At 33.6% G+C, this 21,065-nt stretch overlaps 1 protein-coding gene across 2 annotated transcripts in view; it reads left to right on the plus strand.

Moving 5' to 3' along the window:
* Myo31DF (Unconventional myosin ID) overlaps positions 1-17,822 on the plus strand; it is a 29,031-nt gene extending 11,209 nt beyond the window's left edge. For both annotated transcript variants that reach the window (XM_071589827.1, XM_071589828.1), the window contains 11 exons: positions 1,942-2,145; positions 3,268-3,469; positions 4,149-4,318; positions 5,845-6,105; positions 7,427-7,671; positions 7,890-8,052; positions 8,799-8,965; positions 10,019-10,340; positions 10,684-10,824; positions 12,611-12,771; positions 14,122-17,822. In XM_071589827.1, coding sequence (XP_071445928.1) covers positions 1,942-2,145; positions 3,268-3,469; positions 4,149-4,318; positions 5,845-6,105; positions 7,427-7,671; positions 7,890-8,052; positions 8,799-8,965; positions 10,019-10,340; positions 10,684-10,824; positions 12,611-12,771; positions 14,122-14,341 — 2,256 coding nt within the window. In that variant the 3' untranslated portion in view covers positions 14,342-17,822. The remainder of the gene's footprint in view (positions 1-1,941; positions 2,146-3,267; positions 3,470-4,148; positions 4,319-5,844; positions 6,106-7,426; positions 7,672-7,889; positions 8,053-8,798; positions 8,966-10,018; positions 10,341-10,683; positions 10,825-12,610; positions 12,772-14,121) is intronic.
* Positions 17,823-21,065: the final 3,243 nt, after the last annotated feature.

A 21,065-nucleotide genomic window follows, 5' to 3' on the forward strand; every position in this document is an offset into this window, starting at 1 on the left:
ATTATGCTGCCAAGGTAACAGTTGAACTGTTGTACTTAGCTTATCCTTGATTCCCCTATCATTAAATTTACAGAGTGTTCCTGTTTCTGGAAACTATCATAGCTGTGGTTTTCTTCACATTTATTTTCAGTTCCCATTTTTTCAGAGTTTTGAGCATTTTATTCATATCTTCGGCTGATTCTGCCTGGGTCACAATTCCATCTACAAGCCTAATGCAGTGTATATTTCTTCCATTTATCTTTTTACCATTTGTTTTCTCCTTCATTGTCTCTATAGCTTCATCAATATGTAAGACAAATATAAATGGCAAAAGTGGGCATCCTTGCCTTAATCCTTTTCTAATATTTTCTTCTTTCTCACATCCCTTTACTTCTATAGAAGTGCTTTGGATCTGGTTGAGCTGAAATATAAGCTACCTATATTTGTAGTCTATTCCTTCTCAATTTCAAGCATAAGTTTCCTATCTACAGTATCAAAGTCTTTTTCCAAATCAATGTGGGTAAGTAAATATTTCCTGTTTATTGCTTGTCTTTTCTCTATGGTCATGTGCAGTCAGTGCCAGTTTAGCATCTCTCGTTCCTTTAATTAATTCATTGTGTATATAATTAGTATGTTTGATATAAAATAAGACTTAATAGATAATTAATTTGGAAAATATTTTACGTATTAAAAACTAATTCAATTTAATCTTCCAGATTTTTCTCCTTTCTACAGCTGAAATTGGTGCAAAACAAACAATGTATAATCCTGCATAGCATTTTAAGTATTTTACTTGTGTCATACTTGAACATATTTTTCGTTCACATTTTTTGTCTAAGGAAAACTTCTTTTTTACCTTGGTCAAATTCCTTTGAGATTAACATCAGGGGCAAGGAAAAAGATTCATACGTTCAGAATACAAACCATTCCTCAAGTCGGACTAGTATTCAGGATTCTGAAACTGATGTGGGGCAGTAGTAGATAAAGCAACCCCAAATAAAACTATTGAGCATCACCTCCTGGAATTCTTTCATCATTGGATGAACACTTAACACAATGTAAACTCCTCTGACAAGGGTTTTACTGTACAACCAAAGTTTCAGTAACTTTGAAATTTCATATTCCTCATAAATTTTTGGATCTTGAAAATAATACAATGTGGTAAAACTTCGTTTGGTCAGCAAATACTTGTCCGGATTAATATTGTTTACTTGTTCATTCAATTAGGGAAGAATTCCGCAAAGAAAGCATGAAACTGTGTCACTTATGATTTTGTGTATAATGCTGTATATTATTGGTTTCTCATTTAAATTTTAACGATGTTAATCAATGTACAACTCTTCAGTATGTTTTTAAGGTTAAGGCTGGTTAAGGCTGTATATTATTGGTTTCTCATTTAAATTTTAACGATTTTAATCAATGTACAACTCTTCAGTATGTTTTTAAGGTTATAAAAAAGATCAGACCAAAAGGTTTGAAACTAACATAGAGAAATGAAAAATATACTCCCATACATTTGGTGCCATTAGTTAGTATTGGAAAGATTAAGCTTTACATACGGTACCAAAGAAATTTAGCATGTTGTAGCATCTGTAGGGACAATAACAGAGAAACACAAACATGTTTTTCAATATATATTTGCAACTATTCTATGTCAAATATTACTGGCATGTACGGTAAAAGATTTATAAAATAAAATCACTACACATGCCAAAGATAAGTAAAATTTTGGGTTTTGGAAAAAATTTTCAGAAACAAAAGGACTAAATGCTATGGAAAATATTTTTAAATTAGAAAGTAAATTATGAGGAAATAAGGCCCTGAATCAAGAAAATTGCATGTGAAAATAGATTTTTCTGATTAATTAAATGTGCGGTGGAATATATTAGGCGCCATAAAGCTTAGTGTTACCAAATGCCACTAAGCATTAACAGTTTGATGAAAATTAATGTTGGTTTACAGGGTTGCATTGAATTTGTATCTGATGGAGATAACACCTGTGTAGCTGATCCTGCCACAGTGAAAAATGTATCTTCCCTGCTCTCTGTCACTGAAGAAGAACTAATCAAAGCTCTTTGTCAAAGGGTAATTGCTGCACGAGGAGAAGTGATGCAAAAAGGACATACAGTTTCAGAAGCTGTGTATGGCCGTGATGCTCTTGCTAAGGTAAAATTATTGTTATTTGTTAGCCTTTCTCGCCCTTTTCTGTTGCTGATAAACCCTGACTTGTTCTCTTGATAGGCTGTTGTATCCTCCACTTAAATACTCTTCTAATGAAGATCTAATGTGTGCAATCTAGTCAACATTCTTTTAGTTTTCCTCTTCCTTTTTCTATGCTCCTTTAATGTCTCCCTCCCCCCTCAATATTTCCTCCTTTCATAGTTTTCTCCCTTCATAGTCCCAGTAGATTAGGTATTAGATTTCCATTACTGAAAAGTATGAATGGTAAACTTTCAATGACGAAACAATTTCAACTCACTGTATTGCTCCATATATATAATCATGTCCATGCCATAAGTAATCATTGATGTAAACATACAATTAGGATATTTGAAGTTTCTAAACCCATTTTTTAATAAATTGCTTATGAGATGTACTTTCAATAATCTACAACGAAAAAATTGTTTGATAACTGTGTTCTGGTGGGATTGAGATTTATACTTCTTTCAAATTTGGAATCATTTGAAGTACATTGTTTTTCTGGAAACTTTCATTTTCAATTTTGTATCCAATTTTATTTTCTTCGTTCCTTCTTTTGGTCCATTGCTGTTTCTTTACTATCCCCTTTTACCATTGTTTCAAATAAATATTCGCTAGCATGAATTCAGTCCACATAAGTATTATGCCATTACCTATGCAAGGAATGCTTTGTAAGAAGTAATGGATCTGTCTTCAAAATTGGTGATTTATTTCAATTATATGTTTGCATTCTGCCACCTTATGGTAATTGAACTGGATGCAATTAAATCAGGAGTTACAACTATTACTTTTACTACTTATTATTGCACCACTTTCATAATTATATGTATGCTCCTCTTTATTTCTCTAGCATTAATTTGTCATTAGAATTTCTTAGTATAAGTCTGTTGCAATGCATAGTGTTTCAGCAGAGTACCTTCTTAGTCTGACAGTGTGTTTTTATTGAAAAATTAAACGGGTGTGCTCTGAATTGCTTTGACGTACATTTGTAATGCATGCATGGCTAGCAAATTCAATAACTATATAATAATTACATATTTTAATTAAGTTTTTAAATCTTAATCTTATATTTTGTATTTTTCTTTATAGGCTGTGTATGATCGATTGTTCACTTGGATTGTGCAGTGCATTAATAATGCCATTGTTGTGAATACAACCCCAGGATATCTGCCGTATAAGGGCACTGTTATTGGTGTTTTAGATATCTATGGATTTGAAATTTTTGATCAGAACAGTTTTGAACAATTTTGTATTAATTACTGCAATGAAAAATTGCAACAACTTTTTATTGGTAAGAGTTTTTGTCATAAATATTTGTGTTATTAGTGGCGGTCCCTATATTCATTGTCTTTTTAAACTTCTCCTTGCTCATGCATAACCTCTCTTAAATTTTTTCAATCCCTTCCTCTGATATTGCATTGCACTGTCCACTACTCTAAAATGAGCGCACATCTTTGTATTAGAAGTACGGTGAGTTTCTTGCATGAGACTAATGCTTCAAGTGCTGAATTTTATTTGATGGCATGGTTGACCCTAGGCTTTCAATAGACATAATAATGTCATTAGATATTCATAGGGAACTAAAATGGCTGCCAGAAAACCTGGTGATTATTGAAATATCTCAAAACTGTCATGAAATTTTGTTATTTGCTTGAGGAATATATTTACATGTTTTTATTCATTTAGTTCATCTTTACTGAGTTGTGCAGGTTTACAGGGCTCTTGAAGCCCATCACTATTAGTATATTTCATGATTATTCAGAAAATGTAAGTGCTTCCCATGATAGAAACAATATCTGTGACCTCTCTCTCTCCAAATGCAAATCTTAATTTTTCACACCCTCCCTCTCCTCCATTCTCATGTGTGATATAATAATTAAACTGCTTGTAATAAATTTATTGATATATTTGTGACATATCTATCTTTTGTGCTCGTGAAATATTTATCAACACTATTTCAACTCTGGCAGAATTGGTGCTAAAACAGGAGCAAGAGGAGTACATGAGAGAAGGTATTCAGTGGCAAAAAGTAGAATATTTCAACAATCAAGTGATATGTGATCTTGTGGAACAGCCTCACAAGGGAGTAATTGCTATCATGGATGAAGCCTGCTTGAATGTTGGAAAAGTGACAGATGAGGTATGAAGAACTGACTAGTTAGTTACAAAGAATCTCTTTTACTTGCATTTCTTCATTAATGATGTTAAATTTGTAAGCTGCTCAAAAGGGGCTGAAAAAAAGGGACACACTAATTTCAAGCCTGTTCAATAAATCTATTCTGAGCTTTCAAGAGAAACAAGCCTTTCTACACTTGTGAAATTTAGAGTCATAAAAGTATTAATTCCTGCCTTCTGTGGCTTTAAAATTGTCACATTTTTCTACAAAATTATTCTAAGAAATTCCTCTATTTAAGTGATCTTTTGATTATTAGCTTCCAAGAACCAATTATCATCAAAGCAATGTAATTTATAATTTGATTTGTATGGGTGATGAATGTTGTGATAATGTGGAACGCTTCCAAAGCAGAGTCATGTTTCACAGTTTGTCATTGGTTACCTATATCATCTTTCAGGAATATCTATAATTCATTGATCAATTAAATAATGAATGTTCTACTCGAACCTTAAATAAGGATAATCCATTTCAATTTTATATGGATTAATGAAAAGTATTTATATCCCTTATGCTTCGCATGGGTAATTCTGAACTGCCTTAAGGTTTTATTATGTATAGCTTTTATAATTTGCTGGCTCATGTTGATAGTGATCCAGGTTTATTATTTTATCCTGCAAATTATGATACCATTTCCTATCACTGCATGGGTGAAGGGGGAATTTTGTCCTGGAAAGTCAAAGATGGTGTATCCATGGGATATTTTTCACCAATATGGAAAATAGAATGGAGTTAATTCTGTTTGATTTCGGATAATTTCTCAGTGTTGTGAAATCAAAGTAAAAAGTATAATGACACCTCTAAATAAATTTTAGTGTTTTGCTTTTGGCGTATTATTAGAAAGTGTCTCCTCCTTATTCATGGATGGAACTTGCTAGTACCCTGAGTTGGTTAAACATTTATAATGAATGGGGGTGTGCTTAGTCACACCCACATCTGTCTGTCTAGAGTTAGTAGTAGTTTTTTTGGTGACGACCGTCAGCTAAGGTCATTTGAATCATTAGGAATGGATGGGAAAGGAAGGGTAGAGAGAAGCCCGGCATCAGTATTAGCCTAATCTTGTTCAAAGGTCCAAGGATCCACAGTTTAACATCCCATCGTATTCACTCAAAGTGCTCACCACAATGAACCTCTAGTAGGGATCATGGTACTGCTTAAATATATTTGTCTCCAGGATTTGAACCCGGGAAGTAAGTAGTAGAAAGCCTGTCTAGCCATCTCGATCCACCTGTCTAGAGTTGTAGGGAATGGATATTCCAACCTGAAAATAATAGCAAGAAATAATGTATTAGGAGGTAATACTATTTATATCCATTTAATAAATTCATGATTTTCATTGTTTTTATAATAAATGTAAGATAGTATTTTAGGGCCCTATATAGGAATAGGTTATGTCTTTAAGCACTCAAAAAATGTATTGTGTAGATATATCTTAATGTATCCCATGATATTTAGTGAAATATTCTGATTTATACTTTTCATATGTTTCTTAGATGCTTTTGGAAGAAATGGACAAAAAACTCTCTAATCATCCCCATTATACTAGTCGACAAACCCGTCCAATGGAGAAAGAGTTACGTCACAAAGAAGAGTTCCGAATAAGCCACTATGCTGGAAATGTTGTATATAGTATCATAGGATTCCTTGATAAAAACAAGGACACGCTATTTCAAGATTTTAAGAGGCTGTTATATCATTCAACTGATCCAACGCTGAAAGAGATGTGGCCTGAAGGTGTAATGGATATTACTAAGGTCAGTAATTTTATATTATGTATCTATCAAATGCAGTAAAAATGATGGAATGGTTGATGTTGAATATGTATTGATGTACACCCATCTACAGTCCATTTGCAATGACCTGCCTGGCACTCCGTAGGAAATGATATGTTCTGACTTATAGGGAAGGCATGCATGAATAACAGTTCAAAGGGAAAGGTATAAGAAAAGGGGTGGGAAGCTGATTTTCTCTCTCCACTAATGTAACCTTATTCACTTGCTTATAAACATCTGTGGAATGTATTTTCCTCAGAAAACCATACCAATCACGTGTATGGGAAAAAGCAAATGGCGGCAAAGAATGGATTTCAAAGAAAGATTGCTAATTCAGATTCATATTTATGATTTGATACCGATTAAAATAGTGCAGTGTTGATAGTTAATGGCTTATTTGTTGAATATAAAGCTATGTATTGAAATGTAATGAAATAATTGACTTTGTAATTCCACACACTTTATTTAAAAACACGACCAGGTTTTGACGTTGAACGTCATCATCAGGTACCTCAGGTACCTGAGGTACCTGATGATGACGTTCAACGTCGAAACCTGGTCGTGTTTTTAAATAAAGTGTGTAGAATTACAAAGCCAATTATTTCATTACATTTCAATATGTTATGCAAATTCCATAAAGTTACGCCTGAGACAAAAAATTTTATAAAGCTATGTATTTGTTAATCTTAAAGGAGAATATGTAATTCTGAGTGCTAATGAATGCGAGGGAAATAATAATGGAAAAGTACTCATATTATGAAAATGTTAAAATTAGAGCATTAAATTCTATTGGCTTTTTATTTTGTTAAATTGATAACTTTTAAGAGCACCCTGGTATTTGAAACTTGTATTCAAAGCTTTTAATTGTCTATATGATTATGATCGATACTGATTATGAATGGATTCTTCCCATAATAGTATTTACGATTGTACTTCAATTAAAATTTTAAGGCATTGTAAAGAGAATAGCATGAATTATCTGCTAAATGAATAATCCGCATAAGGATAATTGGGAGTTTTCTGTACTTTTAATTTATTTGTGTATATATTGTGTTAATTGTGGGAAAATCACTAGACTCTTAACTCCATTGTCATTTCCAGTTTTTTCGTTACCTGAATGTATATGTATTTTTCTATGCATGTTGAAATTGTTCTTACCCAATTAGTATCTTCCATCATTATTTAACATTGTCAGCAACAATAAACTTGGTAATCTGTGGGATATCATTTAATTCCTTTTGCTTGGGAGTTATGTATGAGCTTCATGCAATTTACTTATTATTTTTTATTCTGTCACTTCCAGACTACAAAGAGGCCTTTAACTGCTGGAACTCTCTTCAAAAACTCAATGATATCCTTGGTCAAGAATTTGGCCAGCAAGGAACCATACTATGTGCGTTGTATAAAACCTAATGATGCTAAAGCTCCAGCAGCATTTGATGAAGAAAGAATCAAACACCAAGTTTCATACTTAGGACTTATTGAAAATGTGAGAGTGCGTAGAGCAGGTTTCGCTCATCGCCAGCGATATGATCGCTTCCTCAAAAGGTGAGAATTTATTGAGGGATGATTGCGATTGCATTCCTGTTACCTTAATTAGCCATTACAAGGTATTTACTTTAGATACATTGTGGGGATAGCATTTAATGATGTTCAAGTAAATATTTTTATGACTTCTCTATATTTTGCTAAAAACATTTAGATTGATAATTTTTTCATTATAACTTTGATGTCAAATCTTCACCAGGATTCTTATTATTTTCCAGGTATAAAATGCTCTCTCAGTACACATGGCCCAACTTCTATGGTGGCACATCTCGTGATGGAACCAAAGTTTTGATTGATGAGCATAGATTTTCAGATGATGTGATGTATGGAAACACAAAGATCTTTATTCGATCTCCTAGGACATTATTTGCACTGGAACAGGTAAATGAATTTGCTATTGTGTAGGATTTAATTAAAAAATTCTTATGTTCCTGTAAAAACGTAGGGTTGAGTGTGCAGTGCACCTCACTTAAATCAGTTCCAGAAAAAATATATACCACAAATTAGTTTTTTATGTAAATAGAAAGGATTTTGTATCAAGTAATTTTAGAAAGGATGAAGTGAAGGAACTTGAAAATCATGAAAAATGTCTTTTTGCGTTAGGTATTGTATCTTCATTAATTTTAATCATCATTATTATAGCTTTCTGGTCAGTTTGGAAAATGCTGTGGTAGTAGAATAAATTATAATAATATTACTAGCCATGACAGTGAAATTGGACGGAGATGCTTTGTGCTAATAGGTTGTTGATATTTTTGATAATTAGGAGACTAATTACAAAAATGGGGAAAACGAATAGACAAGTATTCATTCCGCATTCCAAACAATCGGTATTTGAGAAAGCGTGAAGAGGAGTAAAAGAAAAAGTTAAATGGTCTAAAAAAAGAAATATTGTAGCTCCAGTTTGGTGGAATAATTCTTCAGTAGTGCATGATGATGTATTATGATTTTCAGGGACTCTGTAGAAACACCCCTGCTCCATAGAGCTGTAATGTATCTACTTGTAATGAAACATTATTGTGGATGTAGAAAAATAAGTTTCTGTTAATCCTAAGTTTGCCAGTATCTTTGACGTACTCAACACAGCCTATGTGCATTTGATTCTATCTCTATAATGGTTTTTATAGGAAAGAAGCAATTTGATCCAAGGCATTGTAATACTAATTCAAAAGCAGTGGAGAGGAACTGTTTGTCGCATGCGCTACAAAAAGATGAAAGCAGCACTGGCAATTATGAAGTATTACAGGCGATACAAAATACGTTCATATTTCAACAGTCTTCTGATCATTTTCAGGTAAGAATCCTTTAATCCTTCCAAACCTAATTTTCTTTTAATGATGATTTTTTATCTCTAAATTTGGAAAGGAATTCACTTGCTAATTATGGTGGCATAGGATTGAGAGTTTGCTGGGATGGAAATCCCTTAATAATTAATTAGCTGTGGTGTAATGACAAATGGCTTAGCTAAAAACTTCCCCTCTTGCTTAAATGAGTATGTGCAATGAGTATGGGATCAGGATTCAATTATTCAATTTTTTAGCGAATATAATGTTGATGAATCCAAATGCCCACGTACGGGGACAAAATTAGGGAATGTGAAACAGTTTACCTATCGTGTTAAGTTTTTGAGACCAAGATGTTAAAAGTATCAGGGGCATAAGAAGAATTGCAGCAGGCAAAGAAGTTTCCATGAGGAGGAAATTAATGCTAAAGATGACAGTAAGGATGTTAATAAAAGACTTGTAACAAGTTTGATATTGAGTATGGTTTTGTACACTCAGAAACTTCGTCATTGAAGCAAAATGATAGGCATACATCGGAGTCTTCTGAGATCTGGTTATGGAGAAAGATAAGGAGATAAGAAATCAAATGAAAAAGAACCAGGCATGGTGGGGGAGGGGAGAGCATTGTTTTGTGAAATCCAGAGATGACAGAAAGGGTGAATGCTGAATGCTTTAATTAGGTATGAAATGTTAAAGACTGTTGGTGATACAGGGGAGAATGTTATGCAAGGAGGAGGTAAAAGATGAGCTTGTGAACAGAATGATGGGTGGTAAAATGTATGCGTGTTGAAGAGCAGTTTCTCCTGGTTAGGTGTTTCAGGTTTTGTTTGCTAGGAAATGTGAGGATAATAGATGTATAGTCTGTGTACATCCAAAAACCTACCTAAAATGATATACTATCAAATAACAATACTCTCTGTAGAACTACCATAAAACTATGGTATGATATGTTTATATAAAGTGACAATAATGTTTCTTGACTCTGCATTTAGTTAAATGCCAGCAATATTTTCTTTTTCTAATTAGGTGGTAAGCATGTCTAATTTTTGTTGTGGCCTTTGCAGTGGGGTTGCTCAGCGTAAAGACTATGGCAAGCATCTTTCCTGGCCGGTTGCTCCATTGGCAGTCCGTAAAACTGTTCCTATGTTGCAAAGTATTCATGCAAGGTGGAGGGCTTGGATGATTTTGCGATCGATTCCCAAAGAGCAGTGGCCGCAGTTGCGTCTTAAGATATCTGCTGGCTCTGTGCTGACTGGTCGTCGGCCAGATTGGGGACAGTCAAGACCTTGGGAAGGAGATTATTTGTCCAAACCCAATGAAAATCATTCTTACAGCATTTATAATGACAGTGTTAACAATCTGAGGAATGCAGAGAAGTGCGGAATGGTAAATATATCTTTTGTATTATCATTTTAATGCACTGGAAATTGCACTTTTTTTTCATTTTTCTATTTGGAAAATTTCACTGTCCCAGTTTCCACCATAAAGAGATTATGTACATGCTGTGAATAGCATGTAAACTTTGGTCATCATCAGATTGTCCATAAGAAGCTGATGAATGAGGCTCATCTTGAAATCTGGGTTCATTGAAATATTTAGATTCCCAAATTTTGTTTTATTCTTGTTATGTCCTGGTGATTTGTCGTAGTGTGTTAATTCTCTGAATTAAGACCCATTACTCATTTAAATGATTAATGGTATATTAAGTGAATGCGTCCCCTTTTTTCAGGTGTTGTTTTCAGCTTTCATTCAGAAAACTAACAGATTTAAAAAAAGTGCTCAAAGAGTGCTTCTAGTCACAGAAAATTTCATTTACAAATTGGATGCAAAGAATTACAAGCCTATGAAGAAAGGAATGTCTTTGCATGAGGCAAGTATATTTTTGTTTGTGCAGCTAAAATGTTTTTGGAGGAAAACCAATCCTAATTTGTTCCATGTGAAGAGCAGTTCAAGATCACTCTTTTAAGATGGGATGTTTAACTCTTCACCCCCAGGTACCTTTCATTAGAGTATGCCAATGCCTGCTTTCCCTCCGGCCTTCCTAACATACCTGAAAGAATCCTACCTTCCCAAAATCATGTACCTCTCCCTAATATGCATATAATCTCAGCTGTTGGTCACCTTCTATAATCACATCAGAAATCTGATTGATAAGTGTAAAAAATGTTATTATAGAATTATTACAAAGACCCTTGAAACCAACTTGGGAATAATGGGATTATTCTATACTCCATAAATATTGTCTGTGTAACCGACATTAACCTTCTTACTCTCTCTTCTCGTCTCACAAGTTGTGATTTCTGAAGAAGATATGGAATTCTCTTGTTTACTCCCTATCTGGTTTACTTTGTGCACAAGCTGTACTCGGAATTATTGGATTACTAGCAATAGCCTGTGTTAAAATGGGCTTCACTACCGGGAAATACATAGAGATAATTACATATAATTTAACTACAAAACTTCTTTTGGCATTTTCTGTGAGAAAATTACTGCAATACTTATTTCCAGTATAGGTCCAATCAAATCTCATTTACAATAGCGTTAGGCATGACTTTGTGGAAATCCATATTTAAAAAGCAACTATTTTTCAAAATTATATTAGTATATAGCGCAATGCGTTTTGCTACACTTTAGCATATTCATGAATATGTTACTGTGCAGTGAAATGGGTATTCCACATGGCATTGAGGGTGGAAATTAACACTTAATATTTTAATTGTAAAACTCTTTTATTCCATGAAAATATAAGCATTATTAATTTGTTATGCCTGAATTAATTTCATTGCCTTATCCCTATTTTATATTAAACTTGAATGCTTCACTTAAATTCCTTTCACTACCTTCCTCCTCAATTCAACATATGAGATTAATATTAAAATCACTAAATCTATGTTTTCCCACTTACCTCATTACAATATGCTCTTAATATCTCTTGTGCTGATGATTTTTAATTTCAATATCAACCTTAACTTAATCTTGAAAATAATTGTGTCAATTTTTAATAAATATAGTGACTGGAAGTGTTGTAGTGGATATAATACTAACATACTTATCGTACTTTACTTATCAGTGTTACAGCTGCAAAACTATTAGTGCACATTTAAAAATATCATTTTATTTGGTAAACAAATCCCAATAGTTTTATACATTTGCTTGTAAAATCCTCTGTTACATTCATGGCATTTAGTAAGTAGCAAAAATCTTGTTTGAATGGAATCCACTCCAATTTAAGGATAATTGCAATTTTACTGTGGGAATCCGGTTTTTTAAACTCTCATAACCTTTTGGTATTCCAATAGAGATACACAGGAATTTTATTTTAAGGGACTGAGGTTAAGAAATGGATGTCCAAGTTGAAAAATATTGATGAAGTGTGTTTTCTGAACTGACTTGTTCAAATGGAAAATGCATTTTTGCAATCATCAAGCCAATGAATGTAGTGACTGAGAAGTTACTCCACACATTCGCCAATCCAGTTTCCTCCTCATTTGATGACTCCTCTCCTTAACAAAAACATTTAATTGCTACCTCAATTCACTTTAGAATTAGTGTTGATTTACACATTTTTTATAGATTTGGATTGATACATGAACCCTAATAATTTATAAGAAATATCTTTTAAAATGTCAACTTTTGTATATTTTTAACTCTTGAAGGTAACTGGCATCAGCTGTACATCTGGGGCTGATCAGCTCATTGTGATACATCTGAGTACAGGTAATGACCTTGTGGTGTCTTTGGAGTCATGTGGTGGAATTGCTGCGAAAGAAGATCGTGTGGGGGAACTAATTGGGATCATCATGAACAGGAAAAGACAGTAAGTATATGTAGCATGAAAAATGCATAAATTTAAAGAATTAATAAACTCTTAAGTAAATGCCCACCAGTTTTTAAAGTTTTAATTCATTTTTTCACACTCGATGTTTGCAAGAAAGTTGTGGTTCAATGTAAGAGGTCAACTGAGTGACATAAAATTCCTTAAACATATCCTTAAAAAAATAGTTATTCCCATCACCAGTGAAACATACATTTGCACCAGGATTTTTGAAGAAGCCATTCAAATTGCAGTTGAGGTTGGGCAGAAAAAATATTTTATAAGTATTAATAAGGAATTGAGTCATTTTTATCGATTATATTACACATTTTCAGGATTTGCTGGAGCTGCTTAAATATTTATGATCTATCCTAAATATAAGTAGAATAAAACTTGGGAAAAAATGTATTCCAGATCAGAGTTAAAATTGCTAAAACTCTTCAAAATAACACCTTTGTTCATTGACACACCTTTGGCAGCGCCTATGCCAGTGGTGGTATGTATCCTGGAAGGCATAGATTGAAACATCTTTCAGGCACCTCATCATGGCCCCTTTGACATTATCCAGCATAATCAAAATGGTTGTCTTACACTAAGTTCCCCTTGTACTTGGGAACAAAATGTCTGGCGGTGCCACATCAGATGCAAAAGTCAATATATCAGCCTGCCTCATTAAAAGGGTAAAATATGACCATGGTCTCGGAACTTGATTTTCCAAGCTTAGCAAAAAAATTGCAGGTATCATTTATCATTCCTCCATGGAACGTTATTGTGAATTAGTGATGCAACCCTCACACAAGGGTTCAGTCTGGCTGCAATTCGCTCACTATAACATCTCGCAGACAATTGACATGGGTCGCATTGCTTTCCCAAGACCTCCCACCAAAAATCGCCTCACTGCGGCCATCCACATTATGAGGAAAAAATTATTCTACTTATTTTTTAAACCCTGTATACTTGATTTTGCTTCTCTCACTGGAGCATCATTACGAGTTTTTGTTGTGTAGAGGTGCAAAGATTCTATGGTGGCTGACTGGGTCTTGACATTATGTGTCCTTCTGTTTTCTAAAACCGACCACAACTTTCCTATATTTACTCTTATTATATCCTTTTTTTTAATTATGAATGCCCAGTGCACATTCGTCCATCTATCAAGTATTTGTTAAAGTGCAAATGGCTGATCTACCCCTTTCCTATTAGACAATACTATATTGCACTCCCCAGATTTTGTCCGGTGTGAGTTACGGATGAAGTTCGCACGATAAAGATGAATTGCCTGATGAATAACTCACTCCTTTTTTTGAGCCATAATGCTTAAGTTTTTATATTCATACAATCCTTGTTTTATTCTAGGCTGAGAGAGAGGGAGATTCCAGTAAATGTCAGCAATAACTTCACGTGTTCGCTTGGGAATAAGAAGTTCTCCCTTCACATTGCAGCTTCACATGACGTAACAGTGCCTTCATTCCACAAGGATCCAAGTGGTAGAGGTGATGGGATAGTGTTTACTCTTCCAGCAAGCTATGCCCTTGGCGTGTCTTATCCCAGTAATAATGGAAAGTATGTTAAGTGATCATAGATGTAGCATCAGGCATTGGCAACTTACATGTAAACTGTCTGTATCAAGTCTTTGACTTGCATGATGATGGATGGCAGCTTCATCATGCACAAATGATATATAGGGGTTCAGAAGCTATTTAAAACTAAGAAATTATTTTATTACTTAGCTCACGGGTTGCATAGCCATCACCATTTTCAGGAGTGGGCAATTCAACCTTTCAATTTAACATGAATAAATGTACTGTGTTTCATTCAAAGTATAACAATTATGAAGGAGAGCTAATAATTTAAACCTTATATTCATATAAGTTCTCACTTGATGTGTCTGTATCTGGAAATAAGAGTGTGTATTAATTTTATGAAGTTAATTTATGAAAGGAAATTAATATGCTACTATGTTAATACTGTGTATTTGTCTAATGTATTCACAGATGATGTTTTACATCAGATGTGAATGCATTTGGCATTTAAGATCTCACAGGAATATTACTGGCTGATAACAATTTTCAATCATATTTCAGTTTCCCTATGAAAACAGCAAACCAGTGAATACAGCTCCCTTCTTTGAAAACATAATCAGAAAAATAGAAATAATTGAAACATACCTATACAATTGAAAGACTATTCATGCTTGGCAAATTTTATACTTTTGTTATCTGCCGACATACTGTCTTACCATATAGCCCTTCTATGTATTCCTTCCATCTCCATCTTCCATGGTTCAATTTATATTTTTTCTAACTTATTCCTGATTGTTTGCACAGATTTTCCCTTCTTACTTTGAGACAGTACTTTCACCTTCCTGTACAGCATATCAATTTGTCTTTTTGTGTTAACTTTACATAACCTTGCACTGTCTTCCACCATGCTTCTTTTGCTCTGTTTGTTTCCCTCTCAGCTCTGTTATTGAACTCTTTATACCTCCTCCTATCAAACTCTGAGCTTACCTTCTTCCAATTCCTTCTCTTTTCTATCTTTAATCTGTAATCCATTGTTTCCACGTTATTATTCCTGTAGTTTCTCTTGCCTATGAAGATTAACACCCAGAATATAGCAGTCAGCTTTAGTGTCATCTATACAGATATAAAATTAACTAGTTGAGTGATGAACATGCCCTGTCATCATGTAAGCGAACAATTGAATCCTAAACTGAAGCCAGAGTTGTCAATGCCTGTGTACCATTGGCCCAGCATTGGGTGAATGTGAACAAAGCTAAAATCTAGCTTACATGTATCATTAAGCTTGTTTTAATGAAATCTGACATTTTGTGCAGCAGTAGTTTATCTCTTTAAATGTTAAGTGCTCTTATTAAAAAAAAATACCATCCTGCCATCATGTTATACCATATCATTGGCCAACTTATTTAAATTTGGATATCTGGATGGATGATACAAAGTATCTAAATAAGTTTAAGATCTCTATTTATCGGCTTCTGTACAAATTAGTATAACTTATTTTCTTATAAGAAGCATTATCACTCTGTGGTTGGCTATATTTTAAAAGGGTTTTCTTTATTTAATAGATATTATACATAAAATTTTAGTGATACATTAGATAAATTGCATATTTGAATGTACAGTATTTTTCAATTGATACTATTTGATAGTCATGTGTTGCCATAATTAAGACAGAAGGATGAAAATTGAAAATATATTCATGGAAGCAGTATTTGCACAATACTTCGAATTTTATGTTGTTTTAACGCATTTTATTGCATTGGTGAGTACTTTTGTGCCACGTGTACAGTAAATCTTTGCCATTTACCAAGTAGAAGGTTTAATAGTGCTTTGACCAAAATCATTCTCTATATTTTTTAAAAATCTTTAAATGTTGCCTGTGATAAAGAGAATTGTGGTGTTATGTGTGAGTAAATGATTTACATTTTCATGTTTCTGTTTGTGATTTGAATATAAATTTATCTCTGTTACATATTTTTATGTAATTACAAGTTCTGAGGACTACCATTCTTCTCAGGAAAGATGTTTCATCTAATACTTGAGTTATTTAAACTCTCTATGACTCATTAGATGCCAGGGTGTCTAGCAACCAACTAATGGGGATCGTGTGTCAGTTTATGATTTCTTGTGGGCAGAAATGTTATGAGCAATTTGAACATATCAGGAATTTTTCAAATGAAACGAAAATATTGTTTCTTTTTCACTTATCTTCATGCAACAGAGTTTTTGTTTCTTTCAACATAATTTGTCTTCTTCCAAGGATACGTGCCATGTTGTAGCCATCAAGTGATGCTTCACATCAATAAAATTATGGGGAAATAGGATAGCTCTGTGCTAATGTGGTTTATTGTATACTTTTTGATTCCTTTTAGAAAATTCTGATAAGTTGACATAACACAACCAGTGGCCCTAAAGAGGCAGAAGAATGGCAACATAACTGAAATGTAAATATGTTGCGTGAGATCATTGACCATAATCCACCCTAAGTTCTACCTAATGTGGTGGAAATACAAAGTAGGATACTGCAGATCCTAATGTTGCGGTCCACATTTAATTGCCCCAGGAAATGAAAAATGAGAATTTCAAATCTGGAAGGATAATTTATGTCAAGAACTGTGTAATTATGAATGACATTACCAAGTATATCATTGAATGTGAATGGAATGAGGTGTTCAGAGATTGAGTAATGAGGCCCGATTTGTTCTGCTGTAACCTAATTTGGTTAGAATAACAATATAAAGCCAGAAATTCAAACTGAAGGATATTTTTCTGTTTGTCACAACTTCTATTGTCCAAGTATAGTGGCATGTTTTGTCTTTGCTAAACACTCAGGCAAAATATATTTGAATACTAGGAAGCCTGAAAATATGTAACTTTCAATTATATTATAAGCATTAATATATTTTCTGCCAACATTTAATTTGAAACATGCAAGATATTGCTCAAAGGGTGAAACTTTCTGCCTAAGTTAAGAAATTTAAAGATTGTCAATAATTGTTTTTCCCCCATTTGTTAGGCACTCTGGAATAATATATATTTAATATTGGACATGACCTTTGAGTGATTGTCCAAAAATATGTCCAGGTATGAAGTGCATTTTCATAGTATTTCAATAAATTATGTTGTGTATGTTTCCCTTGGGAATATTAATTTAAAATGCAATTAGATTCTTAGTCTCTCTACTTAAAGTGACAATGTTCATTCGACACTAGTATTGATATATCTGAGTTTGACAATTTTAAAGGTTCATCTGTGAACTGCGGAATTTTTTTTGTCCAGTATTAGAAGAGGACCTAGGGTTGTGTTAAATATTACCTGAAAAGAAATTAATGGATTATAGGGACTTGGTACTTATTTAAATTTTTATCCATTTTCAACAAATATGCATGAAATGTACAAGTATTTTGTGACCAGTGACTTATTTGTTATGCTTGAATGTTTCCCTCTAAATACTGTAACATTCATTTAGACCATGTCATATATGTTTATATGGATGATTATGAATAAACTCGGATTGTAATTAATCTTTGTCTTGTATAGCCAGTTGTGTATTATTTATCTTACTCCTCATAAAAAAATTTATCATGGATCTCATAGGTTTTCATGTTAATTCCCAAAATTCTGTACCTAGTTCTACTGAATACAAGTGAAGTAAACTCTAAAATCCTACTTGTAAAATCTAAAATTCTTTTTTTAATGCATACAAAAGACCCCATCATAGTTCACATCAAATGACGGTGGGAAATGCAGTGATGTCGAAACTGAAGGAAAGGAGCAGGAAAGAACATATTGAACTATAAATAATTACAAAAAGGCCACTAAATCATGCACTATCATGCATGGCAAGACATATATTGCTAATATAAATGCACATAATGCAGGCTACTGACTTAACAGTCCCGAAATTTTCCAGTTAATATAATTTCTTCTGAAAATGATTTCATATGGTGACTGCTTGACATTGATAAATTTCTAGCTAGTTCAGCACTCCCAGTATGTAAATGACTATGAAGTATATTAATACACACAGACTTTGTGTCCTAATGGAATCTTATATTTCATTTTTTGACATAAGATGTGATCATCTTGCAGATTATCACTTTTGATATTGATACCACCTCAGTAACGCAAAGATTGGTTTAGATAGGCCAAAGATAGACCACCTACTACTATGGACAACAGCACATGGATATCACACAGGATTGGGGGCTAGTTACACTCCCCGCTACACCGATGGTTTCATCGGAAAAATTTAAGTGTCCAAAAATGTTACACCACCAAGCCTGCCCAGCTGAGTGTGCCGAGGGGCATCACCTGGAATTGAACCTAGGGCCCCTGGTCAGTATTCCAGCATTCCACTCTTCTCAAATACCATCTCATGATATTAATAAGGATTGATTAATAAATACTTGAGATCTGAATGAAATTCTGGCAAGATGGGAAATGAGAGTTCTTCATTATTGTATATTTCTTAAAAGACTGAACTTTGTTATGAAGCATTGTTTTCTACAGTGCCTGTGTAGCAGTACATGTTTGTGTAGATACGATAGGGGAAGAAAAAGAGTTGTTGGCTGAAGGCCTGAAGGAGGCACTGAAAGGTGAATGCTGAGCATTTTGATTGGCAATTTAGTGTTTAAAGATGGTGATGGAGGGGAGAACATTAGACAAGTAAGTTATGGGGAAGGAAAGAATTGGCATTTTGGATGGAGGGAGAAATTTGCAAAGTATACTCAGTTGAGGAAGGATTTAATGTAGTATCAGATTTTGTAATGTTATCTGAGAAAATTGTTGTCTCAGGGATAACTAATAGAATGTACACAACATTAAAATGAAAGAAGTCACTTTGTAATCCCACAGTAACTTAATTTAAAAGTTATTGTGGAATTGAAAAGTTACTTATTTCAATTTAAATTGTTGGCTAAGGCTTAGAAATGTACCAGTTTTTGATCTGTATCTATCCAAAATTTACCATAATCAGTAGAATATCAAATAATAAATGATGAATGGTTTTGATAATAGACATTATCATCATGAATTAAGAATGTTCAATCTTCCTTGTATGTCCAAGAATATTGAGTGAGAATGATGAGAGGAATTAGTAATGGGGGGGATGAAACAGAATAGGTGTAATTTTTGAAGGTGGTAGGTCAGGTGATGGTTCAATGAGGGATCAGTTGAAGACACAGGATGCAAATACTCAAAAACTCCACACTTTTCCACCATACAAATAATATATTCTTTATTAATTTTATCCCAAATCCAATGATTAAATTGTGCAATATATGAAAGGAGGGGGAGGGAAAGTTCCTTTCCTTGTGCCACCTGCAATTTCCAATTAAGATCCGGTAGCCTATGTAAAACTTAGGTGTCCAGAATAGCCCATATTTGAACTTATCCTCAGATAAGGATCTGAACTTCACCCCCTCCCCCCAGCTATCGTGCCCTACCCACTAATTTTGCATATTTCATAATAATAAATGGTTTAATGTAAAACAAAATGGTGCCCAAGTTAAGGATTTCAAACAATGTCGGTGAGATCTTTGCCTGTTATATACTTAGGGGGTGCTCATTGTATTTCAAGTTTAAATTATATGGATTATGAAATGTGCAAGCATTTTGTGACCAGTGACTTATTTGTTATGCTTGAATGTTTCCCTCTAAATACTGTAACATTCAATCAACTGCTTCAATCATTCCCTATGAACAAGGAATTTTTATGAATAGATAAGGTAACATTAACTATATTGCCTTTCCGTATATTATGGGAGTTTGGTTAACTGTGGGTGATGATTGTGTTTCCCTCGTTGGCAGAGTATTATGCAAGTACAAAGATAGCATTAAGGCAATTTTGGACTGGAAATAAAATTTGAGAATGACCATACTTTCAATTAATACTTCAGTGATACACTTACCCATAGCTGGCAAGCAAAACTGTAACTTTTTGGGTGGCCAATGACTAGACAGTGACAAAGTTGATATTTTGTCAATTCATTGAAATTTAAAAGCTCTAAATTTTTTATTCCTTTTTTGCACTGAAATAATAACAATTTAATGTAGTTGAATTATTTTATAAATACATTTCTCATGTGTGTATATTTATACATTTACACGCACTGAGCCCTATGTTTAAATTTTTTACATATACCACATAATTGTGTTAATTTTTTTAATTAAAAAGTATTCCGATTTTGAATGTATTCTAACTGCTATAACTAACCCACCATTAACCACATAAGCCAAAAATGTCGCTAATTTATATCCTTGAAATGCTACCTAGTGTGTATGTACAGTGCAGATGGGAGAATGTAAAAGGCTAAAAGAGCAGGCTACAGGTCCCCATTTTTCAAATGGTGATAAGATAGTGAATATAGTACAAATAGTGAATCATCATCAAACGAAGGATTCCCAGCTAAATTCATGGTCATGTGCAATGCATCACTGTAGTGACGAAGACTTTCTAGATTTTACACCAGAAGTATTTCAATTTTTCATTTTTATTTTGTTCAATTTTTTAACCACTCGTCTTTTTTGTCATTACATCTTGGTGTTCAGGAAGATAATGTTTTCTCTGGGTATTTACTATAATTTTCATATGGTATTTTTCCTACAATCCGTAATATTGAAATATAGCCATGTAATGTTAGGGCTCCTGATTTTCTTTTGAGGAAAATTCTCTTAGACAAATTTCCTGACTTTTCAACTGGACGGGGGAATTGATTAGTTTAAACGGTGTTAGTGATGTAACCAACAGGGTATCCATTACGCTGAATCTGCCGAGCT

Source organism: Hetaerina americana, unplaced genomic scaffold (assembly GCF_022747635.1).
Source record: "Hetaerina americana unplaced genomic scaffold, ioHetAmer1.1.p SCAF_4, whole genome shotgun sequence".
NCBI lineage: Eukaryota > Metazoa > Arthropoda > Insecta > Odonata > Calopterygidae > Hetaerina > Hetaerina americana.